The 21298-nt window shown below is 54.0% G+C and overlaps 1 protein-coding gene and 1 pseudogene across 1 annotated transcript; both read left to right on the top strand.

The window, feature by feature from the left end:
• Nucleotides 1-1032: 1032 nt before the first annotated feature.
• Nucleotides 1033-14192, top strand: LOC140895993 (uncharacterized; annotated as a pseudogene).
• Nucleotides 14193-16944: 2752 nt separating this feature from the next.
• On the top strand, nucleotides 16945-20509 carry LOC140895989 (antigen-presenting glycoprotein CD1d). Its single transcript, XM_073307031.2, has 5 exons — nucleotides 16945-17201; nucleotides 18589-18870; nucleotides 19210-19506; nucleotides 20132-20231; nucleotides 20312-20509. Exons 1-5 carry the CDS (start codon nucleotides 17003-17005, stop codon nucleotides 20349-20351), a joined length of 918 nt encoding a protein of 305 aa, XP_073163132.2. The 5' UTR covers nucleotides 16945-17002; the 3' UTR covers nucleotides 20352-20509.
• The last annotated feature ends 789 nt before the right edge of the window (nucleotides 20510-21298 follow it).

The raw sequence follows: 21298 nt of genomic DNA, 5'->3' as shown, positions 1-21298 counted from the left end.
CACCTGCAGAGCTGTCCTGAGGTGTATGAAGCAGGCAGAGGGCGTGAGGAGAGCCAGCACCAGACCTGAGGTGTGGGCACCAGACACTGGTGGGGGCCCAGCGTGCCTCATGCATGGTGGGGAAGGGCTGAATGGCCTCATATGGGGGCCCTACTGCCTAGTCTATCATGACTCGGGAGAGGAGGCTCTTTGCTCTCTGCATTGGATGGGGGCAGGTGTCAGGATCTTTATTTCCCAGCCCAGGGTGCTATTTCCTATTCGAACTGGGGAAGCACCTAGGTTGCTGACTCAGGGATCACGGCCCTGTTAAGCCAGGTGTTGCATGGACAAGTACTAGGAGATTCCCCACGCCAAACTGTTCACAGTCTGGGTAACCGCTTCCTGTCCTGGCTTTGTTTGGGAAGGGATATGGGTATGTGAAAGGGGGAGGTGGGACTGGCAGTGATTACAACTCCAGATACCTCCAGCGTGTCACAGCTCTGCTCAGCTCCCCAGGGGAATAAGTTGGGGCCATTCCCTAGGCCAGGTGGATAAACCCTTGCTCCAGACCAGTGCGTCATGGGATTTTGTATGATTTATAGCCTAGTCGCCATAGCATTGGGGGTGGGGAGAGCAAGGAGTCTCTTTGCATAGCCTACTCAGACACTAGGTCTGCAAGGAGTAAGAGCCCTGACCTTAATGAACAGGATCAACACTTGTTTCCTTGTCCCCCAAGCAGGACTCCCAATTTCCAAACCTGATGTGATCTCCAGGCTGGAACGAGGGGAGGAGCTGGGGTCCCTGATCTCCAGGGCTACGAAGAAAGGAAGAACCCAAGAGATGCCCTCATGAGTAAGGGATCAGCTAAAGTGATTCCAAAACCAGTTGTTCTATCCTCCTGGCAGATGTCATTTATTCATTTTACACCCAGCCTGTCTGACTCTTCAGCCCCTGCCTACATCTGTATTCAGAGGGTGTGAAGGAAGGATGGGTCCAGTCCTCTCTCCTCTGGGATGGGGCCTGTGGGGGAGGATAGGATTCAGCTCCTGATACTTCAATCTTCTCAGCAGTTATTTGGGTTTGTTCCCCTCTTTCCTGTTCCCTTTCTGAGGTTCCCCGTCCCCCAGCACAGGGACTGACTCCTGTCCGGATCCTCTCTCTGTCCCAGCAAGTGATGGAATGGTGACTGGGAACGAGGAGGAGAATCTTCAGCAGGAAGATCCTGAGAAAGTGGAACCACAGGGGATGGTATTGGGAAGAGGTGAAGGGGACGTTTCCCAGAGTCCTGAGGAGGGAGAAGCCCGTGAGAGCCAGAGCAGGCCAAAGAGGCAGCATGGAAACCACTCAGAGGAGAGACAGGGTAAATCCACCCACAGGAGTAGAGGAGCCAATAAACTAAACTAAACTATTGAACAGAGAATCCCCACTGGAAAGGGACCCTACTTGTGCGGTGACTGTGGGAAAGGCTTCAGTCAGACTTCAACTCTTATTCACCATCAGAGAAACAACATGAGAGAGAAACCCTACAAATGCAACAAGTGTGGGAAAAGCTTCAGTGTGAGCCCAAAGTTTCTATTACATCATAGAACCCACACAGGAGAGAGAGACCCCATGAGTGCCCCAAGTGTGGGAAATGTTTCAGTGTGAGCTCCAACCTTATTCAACAGCAGAAAATTCACACGGGAGGGAAACCCTATAAGTGCCCCAAGTGTGGGAAAAGCTTCAGTCAGAGATCGACCCTTCTGTCACATCAGAGAATGGACACACGAGAGAAACCCTATATCTGCCCCGAGTGCGGGAAAAGCTTCGATCACACTGCATATCTCACTAGTCACCAGAGAACGCACACGGGGGAGAAACCCTACAAATGCAGTGAGTGTGGGAAAAGCTTTAATCAGAGTTCAAACCTTTATATGCATCAGAGAATTCACACGGGAGAGAGACTCTATAACTGCCCTGAGTCCAGGGAAAGTTTCAGACTGAAGTCAACCCTTGTTACTCACAAGAGAATCCAGATGGCTGGGAAATGGTTTAAATGCCCTGAATGTGGGAAAAGCTTCCATTTCATCACATCCCTTGTCATAAATATAAAGGGAAGGGTAAACCCCTTTGAAATCCCTCCTGGCCAGGGGAAAGCTCCTCTCACCTGTAAAGGGTTAAGAAGCTAAAGGTAACCTCGCTGGCACCTGACCAAAATGACCAATGAGGAGACAAGATACTTTCAAAAGCTGGGAGGAGGGAGAGAAACAAAGGGTTTGTGAGTCTGTCGGTAGTCGTCTTGGCCAGGGACAGAACAGGAATGGAGCCTTAGAACTTTTAGTAAGTAATCTAGCTAGGTATGTGTTAGATTATGATTTCTTTAAATGGCTGAGAAAAGAATTGTGCTGAATAGAATAACTATTTCTGTCTGTGTATCTTTTTTGTAACTTAAGGTTTTGCCTAGAGGGGTTCTCTATGTTTTTGAATCTAATTACCCTGTAAGATATCTACCATCCTGATTTTACAGGGGGGATTTCTTTATTTCTATTTACTTCTATTTTTTATTAAAAGTCTTCTTGTAAAACACTGAATGCTTTTTCATTGTTCTCAGATCCAAGGGTTTGGGTCTGTGGTCACCTATGCAAATTGGTGAGGCTTTTTATCCAACATTTCCCAGGAAAGGGGGAGTGCAAGTGTTGGGAGGATTGTTCATTGTTCTTAAGATCCAAGGGTCTGGGTCTGTAGTCACCTAGGCGAATTGGTGAGGCTTTTTACCAAACCTTGTCCAGGAAGTAGGGTGCAAGGTTTTGGGAAGTATTTTGGGGGGAAGGACGCGTCCAAACAGCTCTTCCCCAGTAACCAGTATTAGTTTGGTGGTGGTAGCGGCCATTCCAAGGATAACGGGGGTAATATTTTGTACCTTGGGGAAGTTTTGACCTAAGCTGGTAAAGATAAGCTTAGGAGGTTTTTCATGCAGGTCCCCACATCTGTACCCTAGAGTTCAGAGTGGGGGAGGAACCTTGACATCCCTTAAGAAACATCAGAGGATGCACAGTGGAGAGCAACCTTGTAAGTGTCTTGACTGTGGGAAAAGTTTCTGTAGCAGCTCAGCCCTTTGCAATCACCAGAGAACCCACCTTGAGAAGAGATCCTACAAATGCAATGAGTGCAGGAAAAGTTTCAATCAAAGCTCCAACCTTATTCACCATCAAGGAATCCACACAGAAGAGAGACCCTATAATGGCCCCGACTGCGGGAAAAGCTTCAGTCGGAAATCAACCCTTATTAAGCACCAGAGAACTCACACAAAAAGAGATGCTATAAGTGAGCTGAATGTGGGAGAGGCCTCAGTGCAAGCTCAATCCTCATTACACATCGCAGACTCCACACAGGAATGTCCTGGCTAGGAATGGGCCAAGGGAATAACACCTTTGTTGAGTCCCACAAATCTCAGAGGGCCAGGCCAGGCTGGAGTAGCCATGTAACAGGGACCTGCAAGTATTATTAAAGCTGAGCATGAAATCATTCTACTGGAACAGAGCTGTGTAGACTAAGAGGCTATGATAAGATTCCCACCTTATGATGAGATTCATTTGTTACATACCAACACCCCACACCACTCAGCAGACATGCAACCCCACACACACTTCCCCGTGCACCCGCTATGCCAGGGGTGGCCAACCTGAACCTGAGAAGGAGCCAGAACTTACCAATGTACATTACCAAAAAGCCACAGTAATATGTGATGATTATATATATATATATGTAACCCTTCTGCCCATCAGAGTTGGCAGCAACAAGGGCCGGGGTCAATATCTAGGGGATCCATTCCAATAACACAATGCAAACCGGCTCGAGCCCCCACCCAGTGACCGGGGACAAATATATACCACCCCCGCTGGGCGCCTCCAAGGGGCAATACTTCCCTCTCGCAAGCACAGAGTCTGAGTGTAGCAAAAAGCCTTTTAATAACAGAGAGAAACAATGTGGCATTATGTTGGGGGAAAACACCACCAACAGGATTCATAACACAACCCAGGAGCAAAAACCCACCCCAAGCAAATTGGGGCATGTCCTTTCCCTTTGGTTCTTGAGTCCAGCAACCCCAAATCACCCAAAGTCCCAAAAGTCCAATGACCCAAAAGTCTCTGTCCCTGGTCAGGGCAGCCCCAGAGTTCAAAAGTTTATCTACAGAGCTTTACCTCCCAACCTGGGTGGAGATGGGGGGCAGAGGTAAGAGGCACCTTACATGATCTGAAGCTGACCACCCCACAGCTCTATAGGCCTCCACTCCACTCGCCGCCCCACGAACTGCTTCGCTCAGCTCTGCAGCCCACACGCAGCTCCCGCTGTCCCACGAACTGCTCCACCAGCCTGTCCACAAGGCGCTCTAGCCGTCCCACAAACTGCTCCACACTATATCTTCAGGCTCCCCCACTACGTAACACAACGCTCAGTGATTTCAGCTCTTAGGTGAAGTCAGCTTGTAGTAGGGGAGCCCCAATGCTGGTGCACTGTCAGCCCAAAGTGAGCTCAGCAGCCTGTAACTAGACTCCTAATAAAATCAAAATTAGCTCTGATATTCCACAGTGGAGGTAGAAGAAAGTGCAGTTAGCATATAAGGCCCTCACCAGGGGCACACACCACCAAGTATTATTACTTGTCCCCAGCCTCTCTCTATTCACAGAGTTTTGGAACCCATGACCCTTGCCTAGCGAGTGCTACTTAGTTGATGGTGAGTCCCTCCATCATAACAAAAGGCCACGTGCAGTTCCAAGCACAGTTCCCATAATCAGGGTAATAACAATTTATTCTTCCTGCCCCAATAACAGAGACACTGGGGATCCCACAGCAGCCAAAGTGACCATTTGGTCAGCTATGGCCTCATTCTAGGCGGGGTGGGTGTGCCTATGCAAATGAGATCGGCCCCTGAAGTTCTTTTCCACAACTTGCCACACCTCACCACCAGATGTCAGGGTGGAGCTTATCCTGACACTGCTTACATCTACACGCACACGATCATTATATAAGTTGACAGTGACATTTATAATGTATAGTTAATGATAGTAACAACTTAATCTTTTACTTAATGGGATGTCTGGCAATCTTTGCTTTCAACAATTCCCTTGAAGTTTGGTTTGTGTTCAGTTGTGCTCACGGAGCAGTTCTCTTAGCTGGCTGGCTGTCAAAATGGATCAGTGCTTGGATTTCACATGTTTGAGTGTCGAGAAAACAGACTCACAAAGATAGATCGAGGCAAATATCAAGATTAATTTTAGGGCTGCACCTCTGATGTTGGGGTATTTATCCTTTGGTACAGATTTTCAGAAAGTATGGGTCCCCTCTGTCTTCTGAACAGATTCCAATCTGTCATCTTCCAAAAGTTCTATTATTTCCATCTGGGATGTTGCTTCGTCAGTGACTAAAGGGGGTTTCAGATAATCAGTTTCAGCACTAAAAGGGCCAATCAGAAATCTGATTTGAGGTCTTTTCTGCTGCAAATCTTGGAGTCTTTCCTCAAAACTGTCCTTAAGATCTTTAATCACGCTTGCATACCTAGTGGTGCTCAGTTTTAGGGGTTCTGCTGCGTCTTCTTTTGTTCTGGCTGGAAGTTGTGACATTGAGGGAAAGTGTGTCAGCTCTCCCTCAAGCATTTGTCTGTGAAACACCTGCAGATGGTTCATGAAGGCAAATATGCCTTGCACTAGATCAGACAGCAGCCGGAATTGTCCTTGTAAGTCCACATTTAGTTTATCCAAATGTAGCAGCATGTCTGCAAGAAATGCCAAGTCTAGAACCCATCCAGGATCTGTAAGCTTGGGGTGAATCCTGTGCTTCTCCTCCATAAACAATTTTACCTGTTCCAGGAGCTCGAAAAAATGAGAAATAACTTTACCTCTCGGGAGCCATCGAATTACACAGTGAAATGGCAAATGGTCAGGGGAGTCATCTTCATCGAGTTCTTCAATTAGATTTTGACATTGTCTGTGACTGAGTGCATTTGAGAGAATGAATTTCACAATGTCAAGACATGATCAAATTTGAGATTTTTAGATACCAGTTTCTCCCGATGAATAATACAGCAAAATGTCCAAAATTCGGGAAAGCTCTCGTCAGACTTACAAAACCCTACTAATCCATTTGCAGATCCCCACATGGACGAAGCCCATCCATTGCAATGGTAGTGAGCTTGTGTAAAGACAAGTGGCTTTCGCAACTACCAACATCAATGCCTCCTTTAGATCTCGGCCACGAGTTCTGTCCTCTAGTGACATGATATCGAGGAGTTCTTCCCTTACAACACAGTTGTCAGACACAGTGTGGACAAATACTGATAATAAGGTTTATCCTGTGCAACCAAAATGATGCTCAGATACTCACACTGCTGAAGTTGCGAGTGCAGTTGCGATTCAATGTCACTGTTCAGGTCGGAGATTCTGCATTCTATTGTGTGGCATGAAAGCTGCAGGCCAGAAATTTTCTTCTGTAGATTCTCGTTCTCTGGTGACCAGGTTGGAATCACATCAGTGAGGCACGTTTTTACAGGCACCATGTGCTTTATTCAAGCACGCTCGACACTGGTGCCAGCCAGGGGGTGCTGGACCCCGGCTCTGTCCCAGGCCCCGACCCCCACTCAAACCCTTTCCCCAAGTCCCCACCCACACCTCTGCCCCGCCTCTTTGCCCACCCAAGCCTCTTGCACATCACAAAACAGCTGATTGCAGCGGGCAGGAGGCATGGGGAGGAGGGGGGCGCTGATAGGGCTGCCAGGGGGTGCTGAGCACCCACCGTTTTTTCCCCAGAGTTGGCTCCTAGCAGGAGCCACATATTATCTTTGAAGAGCCGCATGCGGCTCCGGAGACACAGGTTGGCCACCCCGATATACAGGTTTTGCAGTGCGGTCGAATGGCTCTCAGCACCTCCACTATACAAATTGTTCCAGCACCCCTGCTGCTCCCCAACTTACGAAAGTGGCTGCTGCCCCTTGCCCCGTCACACCTCCCAGAGTTGCCTGAGGGGCAGGCGTGTCCCAATCCGGTGACCCATGGACCAGGAATTAGGATTGGATCTCAAAAAAACCCCTCTGGCTCGTCAAACCTGCTGGACCGTCGGTGTGTCCCCGAGCAGTCGCTGGGGATGCACCAAAGCCTCTGTGTCCACTGGCGAGGAAGAGGCTGGTGCCCCAGACAGCCTTACCCCCGGAGAGGAAGCAGGATGGGCCAGACCGAGGGCAGAATAGGGGCTGGTGCAGGATCGGGGGTTGGCTTTACGGGGTGGGGGGCGGGCGAGGGGACCGCTATGCTCCATTCAATAGAACCTTCTCCCCGAACGTGGACTTTTTGTAATGACTTTAGGGAATTGTTTTCTTTCCAAAGAGACTCCGGACCAAACTAGGATGCTAATGTTGACATTCTATACCTAGGGAGAGCGCCCTGTAATCCCCATATTCCTCATTTCTATATGTAAGCAGTGTCAGGATGAGCTCCGCCCTGACATCTGGTGGTGAGGTGTGGCAAGTTGTGGAAAAGAACTTCAGGGGCTGATCTCATTTGCATAGGCACACCCACCCCGCCTAGAGTGAGGCCATAGCTGACCAAATGGTCACTTTGGCTGCTGTGGGATCCCCAGTGTCTCTGTTATTGGGGCAGGAAGAATAAATTGTTATTACCCTGATTATGGGAACTGTGCTTGGAACTGCACGTGGCCTTTTGTTACGATGGAGGGACTCACCATCAACTAAGTAGCACTCGCTAGGCAAGGAACATGGGTTTTAAAACTCTGTGACTAGAGAGAGGCTGGGGACAAGTAATAATACTTGGTGGTGTGTGCCCTGGTGAGGGCCTTATATGCTAGCTGCACTTTCTTCTATCTCCACTGTGGAATATCAGAGCTAATTTTGATTCCATTAGGAGTCTAGTTACAGGCTGCTGAGCTGAATTCACTTTGGGCTAATGGTGCACCAGCACTGAGGCTCCCCTACTACAAGCTGACTTCACCTAAGAGCTGAAATCACTGAGCATTGTGTTAAGTAGCGGGGGAGCCTGAAGATATAGTGTGGAGCAGTTTGCAGGACGGCTGGAGCGCCTTGTGGACAGGCTGGTGGAGCCGTTCATAGGACAGCAGGAGCTGCTTGTGGGCTGCGGAGTGGAGCTGAGGGAAGCAGTTCATGGGGCGGCTGGCGGAGCGAAGCGAAGGCCTATGGAGCTGTGGGACAGTCAGCTTCAGATCATGTAAGGTGCCTCTTACCCCCGTCCCGTCTCCACCCAGGTTGGGAGGTAAAGCTCTGTAGATAAACTTTCGAACTCTGGGGCTGCCCTGACCAGGGACAGAGACTTTTGGGGCATTGGACTTTTGGGACTTTGGGTGATTTGGGGTTGCTGGACTCAAGAACCAAAGGGAAAGGGGCATGCCCCAATTTGCCTGGGGTGGGGTTGTTTTTGCTCATGGGTTGTGTTATGAATCCTGTTGGTGGTGTTTCCCCAACATAATGCCACATTGTTTCTCTCTGTTATTAAAAGGCTTTTTGCTACACTCAGACTCTGTGCTTGCCAGAGGGGAAGTATCGCCTCTGGGAGGCGCCCAGCGGGGGTGGTATATATTTGTCCCAGGTCACTGGGTGGGGGCTCGAGCCGGTTTGCATTGTGTTAATGGAATGGATCCCCTAGATACTGAACCCGGCCCTTTTTGCTGCCAACTCTGACGGGCAGAAGGGTTACATATATAATTGTGATATGGCATATAAAGCAGACCGTGTGAGGGATCCATGGCTAGGTTACGGTCTGCTGAACGTCACCGTTCTCTCTAAATATGTATATCATTATCAGGCCATCATTATCTTGTTGTTTCACTGTGTGACCTTGGGCAGGTCACATCATTGCTCCATTTCCTTCTCTCTGGAACAGGGGTTAATGGTATTTCCCTGCTTGGCTGGCGTGTTAACTGTCAGAGCAAACCTGAAACCACATAAGGAAATGGAGAGAAACTACAATCTGCACAGCCCTGGTGCGAACAAGTGGCTTTGTCGAAGTAAACCAGCATGTGCGGTCGTATTGTCACTAACAGTCCAGAGATTGGACACGCTGGTGTGCCACAGGAGAGTCATTTGTCTGCTGCCTCAGGGCTCAAACCCTAAAATGTAGAAAACAACACAGCCCCCTGCTGCAGAAGCAACCCCCAGCATCAGTACTGCAGAGCACACATGGTAGAACAAGCACTGCCAAAACGGTGTGAACACCACGGCACTCACCTTGTTGTGCTCCCAGGGTCCTCAGAGGCTGCTCCCCGGTGTGTCTCACTCTGCAGGGACCTGCTGCCCGCGCTCCATGGCAGATACAGTGATGGTGCATGACATCCTCCAGCAGGACACGTGGGATATGTCCGTGGCTGTGACCTCTGAGCCCCCTTCCCTCCGTCACATAGCCCAGTGGGGTGTTGTGGTGGAGAAGTCACCCGCTAAGGGGCCCGTGGTGCATGCATTGGGCTCAGCAGCAGCCGCTCTCTCCTGGCAGTCAGAGCTGGCCCCCTGCCCATGTGCGATGCTAGGGACTGTGCTGGGAGCAGCGGTACCCCAGACTGGAGGAGATCGAGGGGGTCTCTCCCACACCCTGACCCTGGGACAGAGTCTGGTTCCGATCTTGCAGCCAGGGATCCCCCTGACTGGTGGCTCTAGGGACGGGTCTCTGAGCAGAGACAAGGACGAGAGAGAATTGGGCAGAGAGGCATGTGGCTGGGGGAGGAACTGGAAGCATGTGGGTCACTCTGGCCAATGTGGGGTAGCCCTGGGTGGGCCACAGTCAACCCACTTAGCATACGGGCCCAGCTAAATATGGGTCCCTCTGCCCAGCCATGTCGGGGGTCTTGGGGCAATCTGCGCTCATCCCCAATCCCCAGCACCATTAATCGCTGCGCATTACTCACACCCATAATCACAGAGCTCCATGCCCATACGCGTGATCCGTGCAGCCACCCCAGCTTGCAGCACACGCCCCACAGCACCGCCCCTGCCTGGCTAATCCCCCTGGCTCACTCACTTTGCCTTGTCCCCTCCACCACCGCCCCCAACTTGACTTTTTGCCATCAATTCTCTCCAGCCCCTTCCCTCCAGCTACCCCATCTTGATCATGCCTCCGCAAAAAGCGGCATCAAGCCACAGTTAGCAGCATGCCTTGCCGAACACCAGCGAAGCCCCCAGCAGCTCACGTCAGACAAGGAGCTGCAGGGGCGGAGGTAGTTTTTGAGCACAGTAAGGGGCTCTGTGTGTCTGTGATGGGGGTGGTTCCCCCATGTAGTCATTTATTTGTTTATTCTCAGAGGCCACGAATCCCCCACCCAGCAGGGAGCTGAGAACTGACATACTCACTGCAGTAACTGAGGGTGTCCTGACAGGGTGGATTGGGACAGCCATTTCTCATTCTCCACCCCACTGAGCCAGTCCCCAGCTCTGCGGTCAGATTGTAGGCTCTGTGTCCTGGAGGGGAAATGCCCCATACGTGCTCCAACCCCAGCCATGTGCCCTATCAAAGGCCCTTTTTGAAGGAGGGGGAAGGCTACTCATGGTGCCACTTGTCCTGACGGGGTTTTACTCCTCAGGGACCGAAATCAAGCAGTGCAAGAATGGGGAGACACAGCCGGAGACTGGCCCTTCCAGATCCTGGTGATGATGGAGATGAGCTCCCAGCCCGGAGGTGTCTACACCTGGCAGGTAGAGCACATCAGCCTGCAGCGCCCCCTCTTACTAGGTAAGAGACTCTGAACCTGGCACATTCCCTGAGCCCTTGGGGCACCCCTAGCTCTGTGGAGCCCTCGGGAGACATGGGCATGTCTCAGACCTGTCCCCATCCCTGGGGGCAGGGAGCAGGGACGTTCCAAAGGGAAGGAGAGGCTGGGCTTAGCCCAAACCACCCGTGCTCTTCTATTCACAGAGGCGCAGGCCGACTCTGCCAGGGACAAGATGCTGGCTGGGGTCGGGGCTCTGCTGTGGTTGGTCTTCATGGTCCTGGGAGTGCTCGTCCGCCTGAGGAATAAGAAAGGTGAATGGCTCCGGGACAGCACTGCGGCACCAGGAAATGACTCCCCAGTGGGGCCATGATGAAATCGCACTGGAGGGTTTCTCTAGAATTTTGATTCACCACAATTTACTTTAGCTTCCCCTTCCAGCATGAATCAAGTTCTCTAGTGACCAAGGAGCTTCCTGCCCATCTCTCTGCCCACGGCCAGGAAGTGTGGGGCTAATCCCAGCTCCTGGCTTCCCTTAAATCTGAGTCAGACCATTCCGATTCCGAGCTACAGTTGTGGTCTCCTGGCCTCCCCTCCCGGTCTCCTCTCTAGCCCCCCACACTCCTGGAACGTCACGGAGTTGCAGGCACAGTTGGTGGTGTCTGTAAATCAGCCAATTTCTCTCTAGTTATGAAACAAATACACTTCCCCCATTAAAAATATGGAGACCAAACTCACATGAGAAACGCAACAGCAATCCCACCCCTGAATTCTGAGGCTTATTTATGGTACCCTCTACAGTGTTTCCCTTTTTGCCTCAATGCATAAAAAGCATGTAATAACTTGCAGGTCGAAAGGCCGAGTGCATGACGCCTGGGTTTCTGTTACGTACGTGGGTGGCACACACGCACGCTGATTATTTTCCCAATGAGCCATAAGATCTCATTCACCCGCTGTCCAGCCGTACAACGCTCTTCCGAAAAGCACCAGAATCTCCCTTAAATGAAATGAAGAGAACGGGAGGGGCTGGAGCTGAACTTTGACTCCACCTTGTTCTCCGCTCGCCCCACTAACAGGAGCTGATGCCTCTCCCCTGGCTCCCTGCCAGCTCCTGAATTCGATCCCACCCTGGCGAGTGCAGAACCTGGTGAGCTGGGAGCCCAGGAGTGACACTGCTGACCAGTATTGCCAACTTCAAGAGATCAAAAAGCGTGCATCAGACCCCCCCCCCAAAAATCAGGAGATTGGCCCCCAAATCGTGAGATTTTATGAAAAAAGATTATACTGGGTTTTTAGGTCAGCCTCTTGATTTCTGAACTCCCCCTGCCCCCCGCCCCCAGGGTGTGCCCATGTGATGATTAGCGTTGCCCACTCCCACGTGTACTGGGGAAGGGGAGTTTGGCCCCTGCTCCAGGAGCTCTCACCCCCAAATCTGCCCCTCTCCTGCCCAGCAATTAATTCTGTCCCCCCATCAGTTCTGCCCCCCAACCGCCCTCAATTTAACTCTCCCTCAGTTCAGTCCCTCAGCCCCTACCCTCCCGCACACAGCACCACCCTCAGTTCACCCTCCCAGCACTCACACCATCTACTCACACCCTCAATACAGCCCCTGCCACCCCATCAGCCCTCACCTTCCTCACTTCGGCTGTAAGGATTAGGGCTTTTCCTCTAGCCACGTGACTTATGAGGAGAGGCTGAGGGAACTGGGATTGTTTAGTCTGCAGAAGAGAAGAATGAGGGGGGATTTGATAGCTGCTTTCAACTACCTGAAAGGGGGTTCCAAAGAGGATGGATCTAGACTGTTCTCAGTGGTAGCTGATGACAGAACAAGGAGTAATGGTCTCAAGTTGCAGTGGGGGAGGTTTAGGTAGGATATTAGGAAACACTATTTCACTAGGAGGGTGGTGAATCACTGGAATGCGTTACCTAGGGAGGGGGTGAAATCTCCATCCTTAGAGGTTTTTAAGGCCCTGCTTGACAAAGCCCTGGCTGGGATGATTTAGTTGGGGCTTGGTCCTGCTTTGAGCAGGGGGTTGGACTAGATGACCTCCTGAGGTCCCTTCCAACTCTGATGTGCTATGATTCTATGAAGCCTGAGGACTTTGTCTGCAGCCAGATTAGGAGAGCAGCAGCCATGAGCTATTACATCCTCACATCCATCTAAAATACATTAAAACAGGGTAATATCGGGTTGTAAGGAAGGCCCCTGTCCTAATGGCACCCACCATCACCAGATAAAGGAACAGACCTTAAGGCGGTTAAAGAAAACTTAGTTTGACGCATTCTGTCTGGCAGGCAATCACTTATCAATAGCGTGGGTGGAAAATCCCCATTCCTTTATGGTTTTGTCTTTATGATTCCCACTTCTCTATTGTTTTCTCTCTGGTCTCTGTCTGGTTCTTGATTGTTTCCATCTGTGACATGGTTCATTTTGCGAGGTGTGAATTAATTAAGGTGATGGGGTAGGATTCGTTAGAGAATTTTGTTACAAACCAGTCCTAACATAGTGTATCATTTTAGTACAATGATTGGTTACAGTACAGCTAAGCAAGGCTCAAGTTTCACTATCTAAAGTGGGGTCCAAAAGGAAGTTCTTGGGAACCAACTCCAGGACACAGCTCCAAGGTCAGAGCTGCCAGACCTCAACAACCAGCCTCCCCAGATGACCTGATCCTGACTGTCCAGCAGGGAAAAATTATCTGCCTTTTTGGGACTGGGAGTAGTGAGCATTTTAGGGTTAATGTATGCATTTTTGGGTAATAACTGTTGCTGACGAGAGGGTAAGTAGGATATTACTGTGTAAGGCTCTGTCACTGGTAAGACACCCCCAAACCCGCAGTGTCAGGCTCCGCCTGAGCCCTTGGCATGGGGAAAGGGCGGGTGCCTACATTAAGAGGGTTACGCCTTGAGCCCTAGGGCCAGGGTAAAGGTGGGTGCCCCTAAAGGAGTGTGCGACTAACAGAGAATTGTGTGCTGGTAACACAGCCCCCCTGCGGTCCCCAGGCCATAGTTTATCCCTCCCACCCTCAACTCTGCTCCTCTGGGTTCTTCACCCTCTCCAGGCCTGGGGCCTGCCCTGGGGTCCCCTCTCTCCCACTTCCCAGGCTGGCAGGAGATCAGCCTGCCGGGGGCTGACAGCGGGAGCCTCTCTCCCACAGCAATGTCCTGGGGAGAGAACTCAGCTGCAAAAATATATCGGTGACATCTGAAGAGTTCTAGCCCCGGAACAGAAGTAAGGCTTCATTTGACTTAGAAATCGCATCTCTGGCGATGAATTGGGGCGCGTTGGCATGTCAGTCCCTGGCACAGCATTGCTCTGCAGGCGGCAGGGGTGCCAGATCCCAGTGGAGGGGGAACGGGCGGGAGAGGTGTCTCTCCCGGGGGCGGGGGGTGTTTCTGTGTAAGGGCCACACACCATTTCACCCTTCTGCTGTCTAGCACTGAAAGACAGCGTGGATGAGACTTCTGTTAACTGCCTGCCGGAGCTTAAATCCCGGATCACCAGGCCTGAGTGCTAAGCCTGAGACCGGCTCTGAGACAGCTGAAAGCAGCTGCTCCTCCTGCCCGAGGTGAGGCCCAGCCACTAACTGCTGGAGCCCCCCAGAGCTGGGCTGATCCGGGGAGCTCAGGATGTGGCATCGCCGAGGTGGCAATAGAAACAGGTGGCAGCAGAGCCGGCGAAGGCCCGTGGCCAACGGGGTGGAGACACAGCCGCACAGCGGCGCACAGGGTGAACGGTGGCACCTGGGAGCCACTTGCAGTCATGGCCGCAATAGCAGCTGAGGTGTCCCTCATTGTGACCGGGGTGGGACGTGAACTCCTGCCCCGTGAATGCAGCTCTGAACGCCGGGTCTTTGCTGGCCAAGGACAGCAACCGTGAGAGGGGTGAGGAGGTGGGTAAAGGAGCCTTTGTTTGTTGGACTTTCCCAACGCAAGGTGAGGAGCTGAGGCAAAGGACACTGTCCAACGTACTCAGGGGGTGGGCGTTTGGCTCACGGTCATATGCTGATGACTAGTGGTGATGGTGTTTTACCACGATAGTGCCGGGCTCCTTTCCTCTTTCTGTTAAAGGTTTTCTTTGCTATACACGACTCAGTGAGGGGGAAGCACTGGCTCTCAGAGGCGCCGGGGGTGGTGGTTAATTTTCCCAAATTACGGGTGGGGACTCAAGCGGGTTCTGTGCTGAATTGTTATGAGGAACCCCTCGATGCTGAACCCGGCCCTGGTTGCTGCCGACTCCCCCCGGCAGAAGGGTGGCATTTGTACAGCAGGGGCATGCAGTGAAAGGCCGTCAGAGTCTCCACAGCAGGGCGAGGCCAGGACAGTCGGGCAGCTACCACCCCACACCAGAGTCAGGACACCTGGGTTCTGTTTCCAGCTCTGCTGCAGTTCACTGTGTTACCTCGGGCAGGTCACGTCACCTCCCCATTTGCTTCTCTCTGGAACAGGGGTTAATGGTATTTCCTTGTTTGGCTGGTGTGTTAACTGTCAGAGCAAACCTGAAACCACAGAAGGAAATGGAGAAAAACCACGGTCTGCACCGCCCTGGTGCGAACACGTGGCCTGGCAGCGATAAACCGGCCTGGGCCCTGGTCCTGCCACTCGTACCAGCCCAGGGACCGGACGCGCGGGTGTGTCAAGGACGCTCACTCGTGTGCTGCCTCGGGGCTCAAATGTCGACCCTAAAAGGCACAAAACAACAAAGCTCCCGGCTGCAAACGCCGACAAGCCCCGGCATCGGCACTGCAGAGCACCCACGGCACAAGCAGCCCGGCACGCCCCGCGCTGCGCGTCCAGGGGCCCGGGCGCTGCTCCCCCGTAGCCCCTGCTGTCTCGCAGCGCAGGGCCCCGCTGCCCCTGCTCCAGGGCAGGTACCGTGATGGCGCCTGGCTTCCTTCGGCAGGACGTGGGGGTCTGTGTGGGGCTACGACTGCCCTGGCCTCCTTCCCGCCGTCACGCAGTTCGGGGGCGGGGGGGGTCACCCTGGGGGACGGCGCCCCCTGCTGGGGGGCAGCAATTGTGTGCTCATTCTGCGCTGGCGGAAATAGGACTCGGTGGGCGACAGGCTCAACCCCCAGACCTGCCCTCACCCCATCAAAGGGGTTTAGAGATGAGCCTGGCTGCTGAGGATGAATATGGGGAGAGGGAGGGGTCGGCGGGGAGAGGGAGGGGCCACTGGGAGGGAGGGCAGATGGCGGGGGGCTCTGCCCTCCCTTCCACTCCGACTCTTCACCCTGATCTCCCCCATCACTTGGGGCAGCCAGGCCCAGCCCCACAGGGCAGGCCTGTCACTGCAGCATGAGTGGGGCGGACTCCCTCTCCAGGCCCCCAAACCTCCCCTCCACGCTAGGCCAGGTTTGGCTGCAGCGCCGGGCAGAGGGTGCAGCTGTGGGCTGCCCCTGGGCAGGGTGAGGACAGGACGCTGGCCACCAAGGCGAGCCCTGCATACCGGCCTAGTTTGCCTAGGCGCGGACCCGGCCCTAGTTCGGACCTTGCCGCCGGGGCTCCCCCTCCCGCGCGGCCTCCGCTCCCCGACTCCCTCTGCCCTGATTGGCTCGGGGCTGGCAGCTGCGGGCACAGAGCCGAGCAGAGACACACAAAGGGAGAAGTTGGTGACGAGGCTTGTGGCCTGGGGAGGAACCGACAGCCTGTGGGCGACCCTGGGCCCCTCGTCCCATCGCACTGACACCGGCCAGAGCCCGGATCCCCTTCCCCTGCCAGGATGCTGCTCCCTCTGCTGCTCCTCCCCTGGGCTTGGGGGGCCCTGGCCGGTAAGTGGGGACCCCCCTCCCTGCCCTTTTTGCTGCTGGGGGAGGTTGCGCATGATATAATGCCGGGGCCAGGGTGGGGCAGCACCACATAAGAACGGCCGGACTGGGTCAGATCAAAGGTTCATCTAGCCCAGTATCCTGTCTTCCGCCAGGGGCCCGGGCCAGGGGCCCCAGAGGGAACGAACAGACAGGAATCATGCAGTGATCCATTTCCTGTCGCCCATTCCCAGCTTCTGGCAAACAGGGGCTATGGACACCATCCCTGCCCATCCTTGCTAATAGCTATTGATGGACCTGTCCTCCAGGAACTTATCCAGCACTAGTGACCCTTGCTGGGGTGCAAGAGGAGGGGGGAGGCAGGTTAGGGTTCAGCAGGAAAACCCTGGAGCTGGGGAGCATTAACGAGACTGAGACGCCTTAATCTCTCTCCTCACCCACTTTGTCCTCCACTTCTTTCCTCTCCCCTCCCTCCTTCAGCCTCCCCTCCTGTCCCCCCAGGGTCTCTCACCCTCCGGCTGCTCAAAACCATCGTCTTCCACAATGCCAGTTCTAGCAACATGGAGGGGTTGGCCCTGGTCGGGGACCTGGAGACCCACTTTCTGGATTACAGCACCAGCAGTATCCGCTTCCTGCAACCTTGGGCCCACCAGGGCCTGACTCTGAAGCAGTGGCAGGACCTGGAGACAATGCTCCATCGCTACCTGTCCAACTTCATCCTTCTCATGAACAAAGTGGTTAAAGATGAAGGGGAGCACTGTGAGTATGGAGCGGTCCCCACGCCCAGCAGGGAGCTGAGAACTGACACACTCACTGTAGTAACTGAGTGTGTCCTGACAGGGTGGATCAGGGGCAAGCCAGCCAGTTTCTGGCCCTTAGGCTGAATGGAGCCAGGGTGCCCTAGAAGGGAATAGCCCCATTTTCCATTCTCCACCCCGCTGAGCCAGTCCCCCAGCTCTGCGGCCAGATCGCAGCCTGTGCACCCTATGGGGAAAAGCCCCGTGTCCCGTCCCCTGACCCTGTTTTTCACTGCCATTTGCCCTATCAAAGGCCTTTGTTGAAGGAGCGGGAAGACTGCTCACGGTGCCACCTGACCTGCCTGAATGTTGAAAAGAGATACTATCCAGTATGAAACTCTCAACATAAGAATCGGCAGGAAATGCAGAGCTAAAATAATGCCTCCCCCACCCTCACAACCAGGGGACAGGAGAGAACCCAGCACAGCTCTTCTCAGCCCAGTGTCTGCACTGGGTGTCTGGTGCTGGAGCACTAAAAGAAGGTCCTCGGGAGAGACTTTCTGTCAGGAACCCCTTAACCACCCTGCCCCCAAATTTGCACCACAAAGTCTCCCCTGGACCTTGCTGGGGCAGAGCTAGTTTCACGGCAATCGGCCTGGGCATGTGGTTTCACGACAGAGTGACAGCCGGCCCTGTGATCACAGCTCACAGCTGCAGGAACCTCTAGGTGACGGAGCTCAGACAGATGCTCCTGGGGCTCAGAGGTTTCTGCCTCTCCGGCTGACGGAGTGTGAGATTCAGTGTGTCATGCCCTGAGGCGCTGCTGAGGAGACAATTGCTGGCAGAGGTGTGAACTGTCTGTGGGCACAGGTGCGTATCACCGCCCGGCGTACGCACCAGAGGCCCAGGGACTTTTGTAACGCTGGGAAGCCAGACTTGTCCTTGCTACCGGTGCAGAGCTGAGCTCAGGGGAGCCCAGGGATGTAAGTTTATTGAGGCTCAGGGCCATAATTTTTTCTAGAGCATCATCACAAATAACTTAAAAAAAGGTAACATTTAAAAGGCCGGTGATTTGGGCAGGAGGTCTGTATCTCACAAATCCCATGACCAAGAGACCCCAAATTTGTACCACAAACTCTGCCTCAGGCCCCGATATAGTGCAATGATTTTCAAGCCAATCTGACTATGTGTGTGGACCTCAGAGCACTTTGAAAACATCAATTTTAAACAGAAACCACAATGTGCCCTTATCTCCATCCAGGGCCGCCCCACAATCCCGCTGCCGTCTTGTGGCCTAACACCCTAATTCCACCTGACATGTATTTATTTCCCCTGTCTCTCTATTTCTGCCTCCTCCCCCGCCCCGCTCTCCCCACTGACTCTTATTGCCCCTGCCCTTCTTGTTCCAGACCCCTTTGTTACCCAGTTCTCCCTTGGCTGCAAGCTCCACCTCAACGGCACCTCACGGCAATTCTGTGACTCTGCAGTGAACGGCGAGGATTTCATCAGCTTCAACGTGGACTTGGGCACCTGGGTCGCTCAGCGTGGGGATAAGTTGGCCCTCAGCATCCGGGACCTTATTAACCAGGATAAGAGCACGTCTGCCACGGCTCAGTTCCTCCTGAGAACAACGTGTGTCAGTAAACTCCAGAGCTTTGTCCAGTACGGGAAAGAGTCTCTGGCGAGACAAGGTGAGGCTGGACACCACTCCCTGCTCACTGAGATGCAGCCACTTCTGGGGTGGGGTACGGGGGGGGCTGTTTAAACAGGGACCCCTTGTTTTGTGTACAAGTGCAGCTATAGCTGGGGTGGAGCGCAGTCGCGATTTCATAGCCACACTGCACAGCACTTTAAGACAGGACGTGAAGGGGGATTCCGTCAGCAATGCTAACTGCAGAACTGGGGTCTGGCCAGGAGAGCGGGGCCAACGCCGGACCCCAGGGGATGGAGCTGGGCTTGGCTAGTGAGTCCCTGAGACTCAGGCTGAATCGTCCCCTCTCCCCCACCCCGTCTCTCTCCCCCTGTCTCAGAGCGGCCGGTCGCCGTGGTGTTTGCCCGAGCGCCTCCCCCAGCCGGGACCCCCGCGCCGTTACTGCTGGTTTGCCGGGTCACCGGTTTCTACCCCCGGCCCATCCGCGTGGCCTGGCTGCAGGACGGGGAGGAGGTGGGGCCGGGCTGGCGGCTGAACTCCAGCGGGATCCTGCCCAACGCGGACCTGACCTACCAGCTGCGCAGCTCCCTGGCCGTGGGGCCGGGCGACGGGCACAGCTACGCCTGCCGGGTGGAGCACAGCAGCCTGGGGGGCCAGAGCCTGCTGATCCCCTGGGGTAGGTGCATGTCCCCGGGGGGTGGGGGCTGCAGTCATGGTCTCTGGGGGCTTTTCCTGCACATCTCAAGCAGGGCAGGGTCCAGGCAGTGAGACTGGGGTGAAGGGAGGCAGAAAAGGTGTGTGGGGTGTGTGGGGATGGATCGGGGGAGCAGGGTGGAGGAGCTGAGGGGGAATGGGACAGGACTGGGATGGGAGGAGCCGGGTGGGGGCTGAGAGGAGAAGTAATGGGATGGGGTGGGGAGAGCTGTATGGAGTGTGGCAGAGGGGAGACAATGGGGCAGAAGTAGGGAGGGCTGGGGGGGTTAGGGAGAGAGGCAGGAGTCCAGAGGCGATCGGACAGAGGGGACTAGGACTGGCATGCGGGAAGGCTGAGGGGCTGGGAATGTGGGGGGAGCAGTGGGGGTGGGACGATGGGGGACAATGAGGGAACAGGGTTAGCGTAGCGGTGTCTGAGGGCAGTGGGGGTGGGACAGTGAGGAAGGCAGAGAGAACAGGGCTGGGGTTGGGGGGCTGAAGGCAGTGGGTCAGGGTGGGGGGAGCAGGGGGGACTATGGAGGAAGCTGAGGGAACAGGGTCCATATTGCCGTGCCTGTTCCCAGCACATCACCCCCTGTGTGTTACAGGGCACAGCAGGCCCTGGGGCCCCGGCCTGGCCGTGGGCATCACGCTGGGGGCTCTGGCCGTAGCCGCCATGGCCGTGGTGCTGTGGTGGAGAATACGCAGGTGAGTCCTCTCCCTCTCTGGGGTGGGGGTGGGGAGGCCGTTACACCCCATAACCCATCCCCTCTGCTCTCTCCATCCAGGGGCCACCGGGACGTCAGACCAGGAGAACCCAGAGCCTGAGGGGGCGGCACCGGCTTAGACGTGGGGATCAGCCCCCCACTTGGGGCCATGGACCTTGGGGCTGAATCTGCCCCCAGCTCCAGAGCAGAGGGCCCTGAGGCCCCGTCTGGGTCGGGGCACTGGGAGATCGGGGCACGGGATGGGGGGTGGGATTCTTCTCCCTCTGGGACATTTGGGGCATGTTGGACATGTGAGGGTGTGGTGGGACCCAGGGTCCACATGGAGCCAGCACAAGCCTGTGCCACTCAGTAAACCCTGCAGGGAGGCTCTGCCCAGCGGGCCCCTCTGGGGACTGCAGGAGCCAGGGCCTGGGGGCAGGGTGCAGACCCAGCTACATACACAAAGGGAGAGGGTACAGGTGGGGGTCATGGGTGTCGATAAATCTCTGCATTAAGCATCTTTGCATAACTCTGTATGACTTTGTATTATGCCTCTTCATATAACCTTGTATTTGATATAGGAACTTTGTATCAAATCCTTGTATAAAAACTTTGTATTGAGCCTTGGTATAATGTTATAGCCCCTAAGGATGGTTAAGGTAGAAGAAAAATGTCTTTTCACTAGGAGTAGCATAAGATCTCCCCCCTTTTAATCAATTGCCCTGTTGAATGAATGAGGTGTGAATGAGTAAGGCGTGGAAGGCAAGCACCTCCAGACAGCTGCAACCTTTGGAGGGGGGATGGAAGCCAGATCCAAGAACAATAAAACTTGTCAAGTGGGCTCACTACAGGAGAGCAGACATATTGACACCTTCTTTTGAAAACACCCTCTTCTTTGAAAATAAATGTGGCAGCATTAAGACCACACCCAGAAGGAAGTGCCACGGGTGACCAATGGGCAGAGACACAGATTTTGCATCTGGGGTAGATTTGCATGAGAGGGAAGCTGCTATAAATGTGAGGTGTCTTGCAGAGGACCCCGGGTCTTGTGAACATTGGAGCATCAAT

This window comes from Lepidochelys kempii, chromosome 11 (assembly GCF_965140285.1).
Source record: "Lepidochelys kempii isolate rLepKem1 chromosome 11, rLepKem1.hap1, whole genome shotgun sequence".
Classification (NCBI taxonomy): domain Eukaryota; kingdom Metazoa; phylum Chordata; order Testudines; family Cheloniidae; genus Lepidochelys; species Lepidochelys kempii.
The sequence above is the reverse complement of the archived record's forward strand: the minus strand, read 5'-3'. Positions and strand labels throughout refer to the sequence as shown.